General features: G+C 43.9%; 1 protein-coding gene across 3 annotated transcripts in view; it reads left to right on the forward strand.

Moving 5' to 3' along the window:
- Window positions 1-83: 83 nt before the first annotated feature.
- LRP4 (LDL receptor related protein 4) overlaps window positions 84-13,960 on the forward strand; it is an 83,475-nt gene continuing 69,598 nt past the window's right edge. For all 3 annotated transcript variants that reach the window (XM_077180097.1, XM_054634660.2, XM_077180098.1), the window contains exon 1: window positions 84-395. In XM_077180097.1, coding sequence (XP_077036212.1) covers window positions 311-395 — 85 coding nt within the window. In that variant the 5' untranslated portion in view covers window positions 84-310. The remainder of the gene's footprint in view (window positions 396-13,960) is intronic.

The raw sequence follows: 13,960 nt of genomic DNA on the forward strand, positions 1-13,960 counted from the left end.
GGGCGACGGGCCCTCGGGGTGGGGAAGGGAGGTGCGTGTCTCGCCGCGGAGCCTCCGCCACGGGACCGCCTCTACCTCGCCGAAAGTTTGTGAAGTGCCTCGGCGCTGGGGGGAGCGGGGCGGGGGCTGCCCCGCTGGAGCTCCTCCTTCGGGGCCGGGCCTGGGCGGGCGGAGCGGGGAGGGAGCCCCCGGCCCCGGAGTGCCGCGGCTGCGGACGGAACGAGCGGCGGTCGTGTCGGGGTGCTCCGCGCAGGAGGAGCCCGCGACGTCGCTGCGGGCGGCCCGGGCACGGGGCCGGGGCGCTGCCACCATGAGGCGGCGCGGCGGGGGTTGTCTCCTGCCCGCGCCTCCGCAGCTCCTGCTGGTGCTGCTGGGAGCGCTGCTCCGCTCCAGAGGTAAGCGGCTGCCGCGGCACGCTCTGCCCCGCGGCAGCACGGGGGGCCCGGCTGCCGTCCCGGGCTCGGCGGCGGCGATCCGTGCCCGGGCGGAGAGCCCTGCCCGGCCGCGCCGCTCACCTGCCCGCGCCCGCCGGGCGGGGAGCCCTGCCCTGCGCCGCGCCGCCCCGCCGCGCTTTGTCCGCGCCCCGTCCCGCGCCCCGACGCGGGGCTCTCGCCTTCGCCGTGTCGCGGCGGGCTGGAGCCGGCGGAGTGCCCCGGCAGGCCGGAGCGCGGGGCGCGGAGAGGCGCTGCCCCGGGAGCCCACGCGGCCGCTGCCCCCCGCGGAAGTTTGGCGGCGGCGGGCGCGGGCTTTGTTCCCGCGGTGCGAGCGGCGGGCCGGGCCGGGGCGGGCGCGCAGGTTGCCTCGCAGGCTGCCGTGCCCGGCGTGTCGGGACAGCCGCCGCTCCGGAGCAGGAATGCAGCCGCGCACCCGCCGCGACGGGCCCCTTAAAGGTACAGCCCGGCTCCGCGGCGGCGCCCCGGGCTACCTGCCTCGCCGGGGAGTGGGAGTCCTCCCGCAGCGCCCTGGCACAGCGGGGCCAGAGCAGGAGTACCAAAAATAGTGATGAGGGGAGGCTTTCGCTGCGCTCCTAGCGAGCCAGGAGGTAGTCTCATCAAGTCTCGCCATAAAAACTTTAGCTTTGTGGTTGCTCTATCAACTGACATCTGCTGTTTCTTCGTCTTGTGCTGTGGTTCTTGATTTTACAAATGCGCCCGGTGGAGAAGAAAACATCTAAACGGTTCGCAAAATTGTTTATAAAGAGTTAGAAGGCTTTTGGGGGAGGGGTGTGGAGAGGAGATACGTACCTCATTTCTTTCCCTTCACTGCTTTGGCAGCTGCTGTATAATTTCACCCATCCGTTTTCTCCTGTGCTACTCTGAAATTACAGGAAGCATTTGCAGTAGTGCTGCTGACCTCCATCATTCTACAAGTATTGCCCCTGGGGCACAATCATAGGAAGTTTGGGTTTCAAGTAATATTATTTCTCTTCTAACAAAAAAAAACTAATTGCAGGCAGCTTTGAAGAATGTGCTAAGCTAGGTAGGATAGACTGACTAGAGAGGGCTGTAGTTCTGTGTATCAGAAAGCCTGCTTTTTAGGAGCCACAAGGCCTCTTGAGTTCCCCAATGCCACACAGATACTTAGCTGTCCTCTAGTAGTGAGAAGGATCTAAAAGATAGATCTTAGTGTAGGTACAGATCTGGATGTGTTTTATTTTGGCTGTTACCCAGGTGCTCCTAGTTAATGTGTCTGGGCTGTTAACAGCCATGTGGGGGATGTCTGATTGTAAAATGCAAGTTTGCTAGTAGGTGGTTGTTCCTTGATGTCTCTAGGATGTTTTTTTATGGCAGTTTGTTTCTCTTTCAAGTAGTTTTCCCATCAGTGCACTTTTGTGCACTTTTGTATCCTCTTGTCAGATGACTGTAAGTTTATGTTTGGATGTGCCAGCTGCTTCCAGAAGTGAATATCCTCTTTCCTTCATCAAAATATGAGGAAATAAGGACACAATTTTGCAATAAGGACACAATTCCTGAACAATCTTTTTCCTATTTGAAGTAGGGAAAAACATGAGGAGATACCAGAATTGAGGTGGCAGAGAAAATGCCAAAATTTGTGATGAGTCAGTGTTCTTTGACATAGCTAGAAAATTTTCCAAGTTGTCCCTTAGAAGTGCCTGCAGGGGTGGCGTGCAGCTTAACTGTCACAAAGCATTCACGGAAGTTGTGATGCTGAACAGGTAAGCTGTTAGAAACACTTGGTCATTTACTGCTCTGCCTCAGTACAGGAGAGCGTAGAGCAAACAAGTCTGCAAGACTGACCTTTGACTCTTTTGTAGTGGATAGCGGCAGATCAAACTGGATAAGTCTGTGCCAAAGAATCCCCAAACCAACAAAAGAGGTCTGCAAGTGTCTTGAGCTCTTGGAAAAGTGCACTGCAGGTAAAAACAGGTATAGAGAGGGAATTTAATGCTCATGTCATGCGCTGCTGGTGGCTGGAGCAAAGAAGGACCTGGTGTTAAGATGATCTGTGTTAGTATAAATACAGAATGTCACAGAACCCGTCTGGCTGATGTGTTTGCTGTTTTGGCTCCTGGAGCTCTGCCAGAACAATACATAGCTAATATCAGAGCTTCACTTCTGAAGCATGTTGACTATGTTTTATAGTTGGAAACCTAAACATATTGCTTCTGTGGAAGTATAATTTGCAGTGGGAATCAGAGTTTCAACTGCCGGTGCTTGGCATTGCTGTTGGTTCTGCAGCTATTAGCCAAGTGTAAAGCACCCATTTTCTTATTGTCAACTTGGAGCTGATAATGTCCTTCCTGGGTGTGCTGAGAGTGCCAGGGTTTGCTGAATCATCAATTTGGATGATATTCAGAGATCTCTTGATCACCCTGAATTATCTTGACTTTTTTTTTTTTTCCAGAGTGGTGATGGCACTGAGTAGCATTCCCTATATTTCTAAAATGAGGAGCAACGTGCTGCAGGCGGTGACAAGTGATGGTTTTTTGTTTTGCTTTTGACAATTCCATCTACTAAAACATAATGGAAAAGCATATGGCATAAATCTTCCAGTGTGAAGTTAGCATAACTGTTTTATTTAGTATATATAACCAATTTTCTTTTATATTCTCTTTCTAGAAGCTTTCAGTTGTGTGCTATAGCACTGTTTTCTGCAATAGAGAAACTCTTCTTGTGTCTTGGGAGTGTGGGTGTATGCAGCAAGAAAATTAATAGGTGCATAGTTGCATAAAGTGTTTGCATTTCCAGAATGTCTTGTGAACCTTGAAAAGGGATATTCTCTTCATGTGGGCCACAAAATGTGATTGCAGAAAACTGATAGTTGTTTTTCTTAATTGTATTCCTTGAAATTACAGAAGGAAAAAGTGGTTAGATACAAACATTATCCAGTTGTTTGTAGTTCAAACGAGAAAACAGTACGTGCTGTATCTTAACTAGAAAAGAAATCAAAGTGATTTGTATTTTGTTTTTACTTGTAAATGCTCTCCAGACTAGTGAAATTAACATTAAAAATAGTTAAAACATTAATTCTGTGAGAATGATCTGTAGTCTGATAGTGCTCTTGAATCTTCGTGCACTCTTGTGAAATAGGCAAATATTATCCTTGTTTTGTAAATGTGGGAAGTGAAGTAGAAATTGTCTTGCCCAAGGCCAACTCCATTTGCCCTAGAATGCAACTTACAGTCGAACACAATAGGATGTATGCTTCATAACACTTCTAAAAGCTGATAAAGAGATATTATCTTAAATACCAGTCAAGGTTTTAAAAATAGGTTTATGTAGTAAGTGCATGTTCTGCAGCTTCATTGAATTCCTTTGCTGCTTGTGACTATTTCTCTTTTTAATAATACTTACATTTCTCTCGATGATGGTCAAAAATCATAAAACCACAGAAATTTTACTGACTCTGTTGGAAAGGGTGAATTGGTAAATAAAGTGTTATTAAAAGATATGTAAAAGAAAGGTGGATACTTAATTTCTCTAGTCCTCCATTATTTGTGGCTTAACTATTTGTGATGTTTTGTTCTATGGGTTTACATAATCAGATGGTATATATTAGACTTAAACTGACCATCTTTTAAGGTGCCTGGCTTTACCTGATAAAACATCCAGAGCTGGAGCTCTGGCAAACAACAAACCCACTCCTTTAAATGGCATACTGTCTTTAGTGGCTGTCTGTGTTTCACACAAAGCAGGGCAGAAAACACTAAATGTAATTGTCATCCACGAATCTCATGTCCTCGGTGGTTAGGCTCTTACTTTTGTGTCTGTGGTGTCAATGGTTCTTTGCCATTGCTGTTAGGTTAGGTATTACTCTTTTATGGGATTTTGTTGTCTCTGCTGGGCGAAAACTGGGCACTGTAATGCTCCTTGAATCTCTTCTTTCTTCTGTCTGTAGATTTCCATTTCCTTGTACTAAAGATAGTAAGCATATGGATGCAGGAGCTTGTTATTCTGTAGGCTTGTGGTTTATTCATGCTTTATATCTGGTTGCTCTGGGACTGTTACCTGGGAGTATTTGACTGCCCTCCTGTTGTGAGTGAATTCATGTTCAGGTTTTTTAGCTTTCCAGGCGTGTTTTTTTGCCTTTCTTGTCCAGAGCTGTCTGTTAGATGCTGAAGTGTTCCAGCCTTTGCATCTAGTCTGGGGGACTCTTGAGCTGCAATCAGTCTTTTGTGAGCAGCAGATATCCTTGGCTGTTGTGACCCTAGATGAAAGGAGACTCACTGTGTAATGGCAGGAAAAGAAGTTTTCATAAAGACTTTATTAACATCAAATGGAGCTGATGTTTGTTGAATTTTATTGTGCTGAATTGTGAATGACTGAAATTCCTCATGTCAGGGAATTAGGTAATTTAAGATAGAAGACAAAGAAAAAAAGGGAATTGAATTATCATGAGCCTGATTCTGATGGTATGAGATACATTAAGCATTCTGGTGTAAGCGTGTTAGCACACCTGTGGGTTGAAAAGTTAGTAACAGAAGCTTTGTCTGTCATGAGGTTCTTAGGTGATTAGGCTCTTCTGGTATTAGCCACCAGTCAGCAAGTCACAAACCATTAAGATTAGCGGACAGCAATGTAGGTGCATACTCAGTGTTTGCACTGCTAGCTGGAGTTTTGTCAAAAAGTGCATGACCAAAGACAGGCAGATCTTGTTTCTCAAGCTGTTGTATGTTGATAGCAACTTTCTATTGTTGCAATACTCCAAAGTAAAAAGCACCAGATTTTTTCCCTGAATGGGTTAGAGTTAGAATAGAATTCACCTTCATGTACTGTAATGATGAGGTTGTATAAAGAACTGTTGTCCAGCAAAGCTTCCAGTAGATAAAGTATTTGCCTGAAAACAGCCCCCATGTTCTGTAGTGTCAAGGTGGAATTTCACTCTTGAAGTTAAATCTACCAGCTGTGAGACGTTATCATGACTCCAGGCAGGGGAGACCCCTCTCCTGGCTACCAGCATGGTGACTTCCTCAGTATGCCCTAGCAGGGCATAGTCTTCTGTGTCTCTTTGTTACTGCCTGACAGCCCCTCCCAGCTGCTGGAGCTTTCTGTTTCTATTGCATAGCAGCAGTTCTTTAATCAGAAATCTTGTTAGTATTCAAGGATAATTGATCCGACTCTCTGGTAGGGGGTGGGGACCCAGCCTTGCATCCTTCTCCTACTTGCCACCCCTAGTTTGACCCCTGTTGTCTCTTTGTTTCCTCCTGTTAAGTTTGTGCCAGTGATATGTGTGTGTGCTGTTTTTCCAAGCAGCCTGAAGTTGGCTGTAACCAAGAGCAGCAGTTAAATAGAGCCCGATTTCCCCGCTTCCTGGCGTTCAGTTGTTCGGCTCCATTTTCTGGTCTTCTGTGTTTTTGATTTGCAGAGAAGGAACTTACTTGGTGCCCCCGGGCATCTCTTAAACCCATTAGAACAAGCTCCATTATTTCACTGTACTTAGAAATCCTCCTCCTTTAGCCCCAGCATCCATCAAAATAATGTATCCTCTGTAAGGCCCTCTGGAAAATGTTTAATAGGATCTTTTCAAACTCAAGGAGAGTTCCAGTTGGAAAGGGGGAGGGGAGAAGGCTAATGGAAGATCTGACTGTGACTTGCAGTAAGCCTGAACTTGGCCTGTGTCAGCTCTCCCTTCACCTCCATGCTGAACAGAGCGGATCCAACACTGGGATCAAAGCTGGAAACAAAAGGCTTTGGGAGAAAAATTTCCCGTCTGGCCAAGAGGCAGCCACACAAAAGTGGTGCATAATTTATCACTCGAGGTTTATTTCTGCTGTGCTCCTTCTGGAGAGAAGAGGAAAAAAGAAGTGACTCTCCTGCTGTTTCGAAGTGGATAAGTGATGGCTTTGGAGATTTGAGGCAGGAAGGAGCTAGAGATACCATGGAAAAACCTTTTCAGTGCATTCTGTACCCCGCTCCTCTCTTCTCAGACATGGTCCGACATTATTTCTCTTGAGGGGAACCCTATTCTTGCATTTTGAAGTTTCAGAGAGTGAGGACTTTTAACTTCTCTGGTAATTTCCAAATCACAGTGGAGTGGTGTTGCCCTTGGCAAAATCAAGTTCTTTGGCTTTCCAAGGTGTTTTTCTTAACTTAAGGATTGGTCTAGGTGCTGTGGCTCTGTGTTACATGAAGGAAGGGCTACGTTTGCCCCAAAGGCTTTATAGTCTTAATTGGACATCTGACATCTGATAAGGATCAGGGGGTATGATAATTCTACTGGGATAGATAAGGTCAATATTAAAATTGTATTGCTTTCTAATTAAATTTCCTTTAGCTTTGATTTAATGGGAAAAGCTTCCAAAGTTTTTCATTCCAATCACTTCTTAGAATGAGGATAGAGAGAGGTTTTGGGTAGGAGTTGGCATCAAAGACTACTGAAAGCTGGTAACTGTGTAAATAAGGATGAGGAAGCAAATGCAAGAGTAGTGTAAACCATGAGAAGAGGGTAAAGGGATATAGAAGTATAGATATTAACAGAAGCAAAGATAGGCATTTTGGAAATGAGAGCCAAGGACTTGAGCTGGCAAAGGAACAGAAAAGTCGTGTAAGGAAATCCAAGTGGAGTAATTATGTGGGATCTGATGGCAGAAAGCGTTGTTAATTAGGTAGGATAAAAGATGGAAATTTTGAAAGGGAAGATGAGCATTGAGCATAATTTAACTGCTGAGACAGGGAAAGACTTATTTTACTAATGCTTTAAAGGAGGATGTGACAAATTGCTAGGAATCTGTGACAGTAGAGTCCCTGACCTAATGGAGTGATTTTATGAAATATTAGGAGCCTAGCAATGGAGTCAGAGGTGGAAAGGGAGACTGTTAGCAGAACACTGTGATGGTGACCCCATGAGATAGATTCCACATTCCACCACTGCAGACAAAGGTGGTGATGGAGCTGTCGGCCTTGGGAGCACGTAAGCTAGAAGGGTTTTTGAGTGGGATGTCCCAGAAGGTATTTTGGCAGACAGTATTGTCTGGAAGAGTGTATGAAATTGGGAGGGCAGAACTGAAGTGAGAAGGTAGAACTTTGGAGATAATTGCTTGGACAAAAGCATCAAGTGAGAATAGGAGATTACTATGGGTTTGGTAAGAAGTCTGGATATAGAAACAAGTGTAAGTCTGGTGGCAGAAAATTGCTCCTTTCCTGGAAAAGCAGCCTACTTCTCTTCCCCTTCCCCGTTAAGAATTGCTGTGTGAAAGAGTGAGTCACTATAGTGAACAGTTAAAACACAGACACCTGATGTTCTCAGCCTCTTCTCTGAAAGGCTTTTAAGGAGCATCCTGGGACTGTGCAAAGTTAGAAGGAAATACACACTCTGCTCCTTTAGCCTGAATCTCCAGCTCTGTCAGTTCATTTGACTTGGTGACAGCTGGTAGTGCTGGGAGAGGTTCTTGCTTAAGGTGCAGCCATTCAGTATATCAGAACTGTCTCGTGGGATCTAGGATTAGAATAAAATAAAGACACACCTTCTTTCTTTTTTTTTTTTTTCTTTGTGCTCCCACCCAATTTTAGTTTCTGAATTTCCATAACTGCTGAATAGTCAAATCCTTTCTTTGCGACTCTGAGGGCAGGGGAAAAAAAAAGGAGAGAAGTCTTGGGGTTGTAATTTCCTGCTTCTGTTCCAGGCTTCTGAGGATGAACTGGGAGGTGGGATAATTCTCTGAATTAAAACTGCATTTGTTAGGAGGAAGCCAGCTTTACTGCTGTCCTTTCTTTGTTATTCAGACTTTGCCACTTCTTCAAGCTTGACAAATTTAAGAAATTAGGTTTTTGAGGCCTCAAAGACTGTATTCTCTTCACTGTGATTTTTGAAGCCTGCTACTCTTGAAAAGCCTGAGTTGAGCTTCTTGTGGCTGAAGGACATGCCGCTAATTTGTGCTGCCTTTATAAAAAGGGCCTTAATCAGCATAGTACCTATTAGCATGAGGAAAAACATAACAAGTCTGTCTGTGAGAGAAATCTAGAGAGTTCATAGTACGGGAAAGGGGAGATAGATTGGAGGCTGCCATTCTGGAGGCTTTAACAGCCAAGAAACAGGAGAGAATAGTCATTGGTAAATAGGAATGCTAGAGAACTACCTGCATTTTAGTCATGGATCTCAAATGGAAGTATTCAGTGTTTCTTAGAAAGCATGATGCAGGAATAAGTGAGAGACTGGGTCAGGAGTTCTTTAAGAGCAATAGTCATTAGCTTGTACACAGACCTAAGTTAAGTACAAGGAAAGACCAGGTTGAGCTCAGAGCTGTATTCATGCAGAATTTTCTTGGGCATTGTCTTGGAAACTGGGAAGGACAGATTTGTCTGGTTGATGTGGTTATGGCCCTTTGCTATCTTAGGGAAGGCTGCCTCTGCATCTGACTTCTTCCCTGATCCAGTGAACAGCAGCTACAGGAGGGTGTTGACTCATGAAGAGCTGATTGCCGAGCAGTTGTCTCCACCACAAGGGTGGTAACCTCGTGTGTTCCAGTTTGAACTGTCACCACTCATGAATGGAAGAATTCAGACCTGCAATCAGCATTACCTTAAACAACAGAAGACCTTTAGGCCTTTTGGGTGATAGTTGTTGGTTTTAGGGGTTTGTTTTTGTTGTTTGTGTTGTTGATTTTTTTTTTCCAGGCACTAGGTTCTTTTAGCTGGGAAGCAGGTGGATCCCCTGCCTGTGCCTCAACTCCTCCAGAAGGGCAGATTTGTCATTTTGCATCTTTACAGTTACGCTGAATAATTTCTATGCTACCAGTATTCAAGCAAGAACAACCCTGGTGTTCCTGGACTTCTGCAACCTTTGACTACAACCTTTGGCTTGAAGCAGCTTGCTCACTAACAGGAGAAGCCTGTTATTTCTCTGAGGTTTCTCTTGTTTGTGACCTGCCTTCTGTGAACTGGAAGAGGAGGAGCTGTAATCTTCTGTTGCTCTTAGTGCAAATTCCAGACTAGAACAAAATAAGTAAATTGCTTAGGTTTAAGTTTTCCAGTCAATTGTCCCTAGAAAATGTTGGGTGTTGTTTTGGTGCTTCTTTTCTTGCCTTGTTATGGTTAGTTCTTTACCTGTAAGTCTTTAAAAGTTTGGGAGCAAACTTTAAAGCTTTAAAGGAATGTCTTAAAAAAAAAAAAGGGGACAATTCCTGTGATACACTGTAGTAACTTTTTCTTGGTTGGTTGTGCTGAAGAAGCAAACTTGGTGATGGTAATATGGAAGAATAAGAGAAACTCAGATGTTTATTTTTTGAGAAAGGACCCGTGAGCAGTTTTTGTGATGAGATGCTTTAGAGCAGACTGGCAAGAAAGAGGGGGTGGCAGACACTTGCCTCCTTTAAATGCTTGGCAATCCCCCGCTTAGCTTAATTGGGTACACAAGGTGAAGCCTTAACAGTTACAATATAGAAATAATGGGAGATACAGGGCAAATTAGACCTATGTACAGTTCATCAATTGTAGGATAAAAATAAACAGTACTCACACAGTAGCCTTCGAGCAAGGGAGTGAGGCAGAGATGACATCTTTGGTCTGTACGTCTTGATTTACGCGCTCAGGCGAAGCAGCCTGTGAGCTCAGGCTTCAATTAAGTGACTGGGACAGCTGCCAAAACACCTACATTAGCTGGCTAAGGTATTGCAGTGCATTGGTCCTGCAGGTTCATCTGGGAAAGGCACGGAGTCTTATCTGGGTTTGCCTTGGGTTTTTTCTTGAACAACATTGTAACAACATGCTTTGCATCCTATGTCAAGATCTTAAACTAAATGTGATGGCAATGCTAAAACTGCCTCTTGAAGTGTAGTGAGGACAGAGGGCCATTGGAGTTACACCCTAGAAGACCGGGTAGCCTAAGGAGCCAGCTTTTCTGACTGTGCAGGCTGCATACCAAAGTCTCTTAACGTATGTGCTTGATGGCTCCATGCCCTTTAGAGACAAGAGTGGCTCACAGGAGCAGAATGACAGTAACTCCATAAGGAGAATATTACCTGTTATGGGATGGGACTGAGCTAAGGTGGGTAGACAGCACAGACCCTCTATAGCCCCACTGTAATGAGCCTCAGGAACCTTTGCATGCTTAAGGCTTTGTGTGACTGTGCTGGCTGCGTTAGCAGCCCTAGCAAGTAGGGCATGTTTGAACTGTTCAAACCATTAGAACTGAATACACTGCTGAGATTTTCCTCCTATACTAATCAAGAGTAAATTAAATATTTGACTCCCACAAGAACGAACTCCAGAGCTCTGAATGTTCTTCCTTTGTAACCAAAGGGAAGTCAACTTTTTTATTTTCAGATGTGCAAAGACATGAAGTTACTAGATCTAGAGATCTGTGTAATGATTGCTACAGAGTAGGACTGGGAGGATTTCCATTGCTGATCCTAGCAGCAGCAAAACCAATTCTTTTTATGCAATCTTATCCAAAACAGCAAAAATTGTCTCCACCTAATAGCACAGGAGAACCATAGGCTGAAACCAAATGAAAATGTTATCCATGCCTATGAAAACATTGTTTCTGGGGTTTGACACTCCTTTTGAGGCTTGGGAAGCAACTAATTTCATCCAAAATTCACATGAGAAACTAGTCAGAATCTAAGCCAGAACACAAGTTTCTATAGCAGAAAAAAAAGTCCGAACCTGTTAGCCAACTAAACTGCCACAAGTTATTGTGCAAAGTTATTCTGCTGGCACTTAGTGCCAAGTCAAATGTGGAAAATGAAGTCAGATTCTACCAAATACTGAGCTGGCATGTGCAATTTGGGTTGCACTTTGGATACAGGGAGAATACCATAAACAATAAATGTTGGAATGAGAAGTAAAAGGAAAGGCTGAGAAGAAAATTTTATAATCTTATGAGTAAAAGACAAAATATATTAGAGCAAAGAACATTTATCTTACTAGAAATAAAATGATCTTCTTTGAAACTTGGACTCCATGCCATGTATCCGTTTCTCTTAAAACCTCTGTGGAGATGGGCCCTTCATATGTTGAATCGACTTCTGGAAGAAACTCAAGCGTGCTGCTTTTTACATGTGGGTAACACTTGCAGAGCTTGTTTTGCCAATAAAAGTGTCTCTGAATTGATTGTGGTGGGATGTGGTGCGAGTTCTGATGTAACATGAGGCTCTTTGCAAGTGCAGATTTTGATGAGAACTCATCTTTAAAATCTCTAGTAATTTTGTTTTCTTGTTGCCGTTGTGAATTGGCTCCTTTCTTTCTGTGGTCCATTGTTGTATGGATGATGTTTGGAAATGAAATGTCTTCCATCTGGTTAAGAAATTTGATTTATCCTTGGAGGCCTGAACTGCTGTCTTTGCTAACAGGAAATAAACAATGTTCCAACTGCCCCAGTTATCACCCACTTGCCTTTCTCCAGATCCACATCTTTTGCAAGGATCCTAGAAGAGAAGACTAATGGATCATGAATTGCATTTTGGGCAATCCTCTGTACCTTCATATCTATCAATTCAGTCCTCTCCTCCTGTTTAAACTTGGTAAATTAAACACACGGCTTAAAACAATTAAACAGTGGGCTGGACCGTGGAGGTCTGGTTTGCTTGGACACAGTTCATAACTTGTTTCAGGTGGCACTAAGAATGCAGCTCCAAATGACTTACAAGAGCATGTTACTGATTCAGAGTAGGGTTTAGTATAACCTTGCTTTATGGGAAATACTGTCATCAAAATACAGTTTTATGGTAATATATAGCCCATGTTTTGGAATAGCAGAATTAGAGGAGTTTTTGCTCCTGCTCCCTTTTCTTTTAGTAAAACTTGATTTCTCTGAGAGAAATTTTTTTGGCAGGGCTACTAGGATGTTGTCACTGCTGAGGGTTGTTCTTCTCTGCCTACAGTCTGTGTGGCTTGGCCTCCAGCTGCTGGGCTTCCTTGGCCCAGGGGTGTGGTTTCTTGTTGCGCCTAGTCTGGTGTAACTGTGGGTTGTCCCAGAGAGCAGTCTCACTCCCTTGTCCCTTTGATAGGTCTGTGTAGATATCTGCTGGGTGAATCAGTCCAGCTTGTCTGTTTGTCACAGAACTGGCCTGCAGAATGGTGAAACCACAGGTTGTGTGGTATTGGCAAACTGAAGTGAATTGCTCTTCAGCGAGCTCATCAGTATAGACCTGATGGAAGGACAGAGGGAGGCAAGACCAACCGTTTTTTTGGCACTGACTTGCTGCTTCTTTGCTTTGCCTTGATAGTAATTTGGAAAAGCTTCCCTAGAAACAAGGAGAGGTGAGAATTCAAGACCAGGATTTAATTTCTGTGGCTCACATAAGCATAGCCTCTTCATTGTATCGTTACTTGTATGACAGTGCTGTATTAGTGTCCAAGTGTGGTGAAAGATAAACCTATAGATGTTGCAATACATTAATATATATAGATGGTGCAGTACATTAATTGTTGATGCCCTTTGTGATGGAAACTTCTATTCATTAGGGTTGCAAGAAAACACCTACTATCTTATTTTAGTTGGGCTACCACAGACTAAAGTTGTAAGTTGTTGCCAGAGAAATTGTCAATCTCAATATGAAAAGCTTTATCGCCTTGCTAGTGCCTTGATTATTCTTTCTTAATCTTGCCTTTTAAATAGCTGATGTCTGGCAGAGAGTTGGTTTTTGACACTTATTTGCAGACTCTGGATTAGAGTTTTGCTTGCTGTCCCTACCACTCTCCACTGATGTAGTGTGATGATGAGGTTTCACAAGCCCAGCCTGGACATGCACACAAAAGAAGGCACAAGCCACTCTCCTCCCGAGCCGAGACGTGGAAGTGGCAGTGGTGATGCAAAGTGTCTGTTTAGTCACAGGAAGACAGAGCTAGCTGTGGGAAAGCATAAGCTGTCTAAATGGCCATTCCTGTTCTCCCTGAATGAATATGTGGCAGGCTGAAGGGGAAGATGTACATAGGATGAATCTTACACATGAATTGTCAATTGGATCACGTAAAGATTCACTCTAATGGAAATCAGAACTTCACAGTGTTACATGCAGCATGCGCATACAATAAGAACAATCCCTTCTCTGAAGAATTAATAATTTCTGCATGTAGTAAATTGACAGATGTATGAAATAATAAAAAAATACCCACAATGAAATTAACATAGTAAATAGAGGCTTCACTTAAGCTTTGCCTTTTAGTCTGTATGGTGATGCTTCTTCCTGCCTTTCTGTTGAAGCTGCCTTTCTCTAATTGTTCTTTTTCCCCTTCTGATACAATGCACGCAAGATTATCACAATTATACACGTTTGTTGTGTCTGAGGTCTGATAATGGGAGAGTGAAAATTATTCTCAGATGTAATGTCCATCTTAGAGGATTTAGTTGCTCTTTTTGCCCTGAATATAGTGCATGTTCCTGTCATCTGCCAGCATATTCAATAAACAGTTGGCACTAGTCTAATGAGCATCATATCTAAACCCAGCTCTCAAAGATCTGTTCAGTGTCTGTGACTCTTCCACTCTTTCCCGTATCCTGACTGTAGTATCTCTTAGAATGGATCACAAAATGATATTTAACCATGTAATCACAAAGGTCA

This window comes from Agelaius phoeniceus, chromosome 6 (genome assembly GCF_051311805.1).
Source record: "Agelaius phoeniceus isolate bAgePho1 chromosome 6, bAgePho1.hap1, whole genome shotgun sequence".
Classification (NCBI taxonomy): domain Eukaryota; kingdom Metazoa; phylum Chordata; class Aves; order Passeriformes; family Icteridae; genus Agelaius; species Agelaius phoeniceus.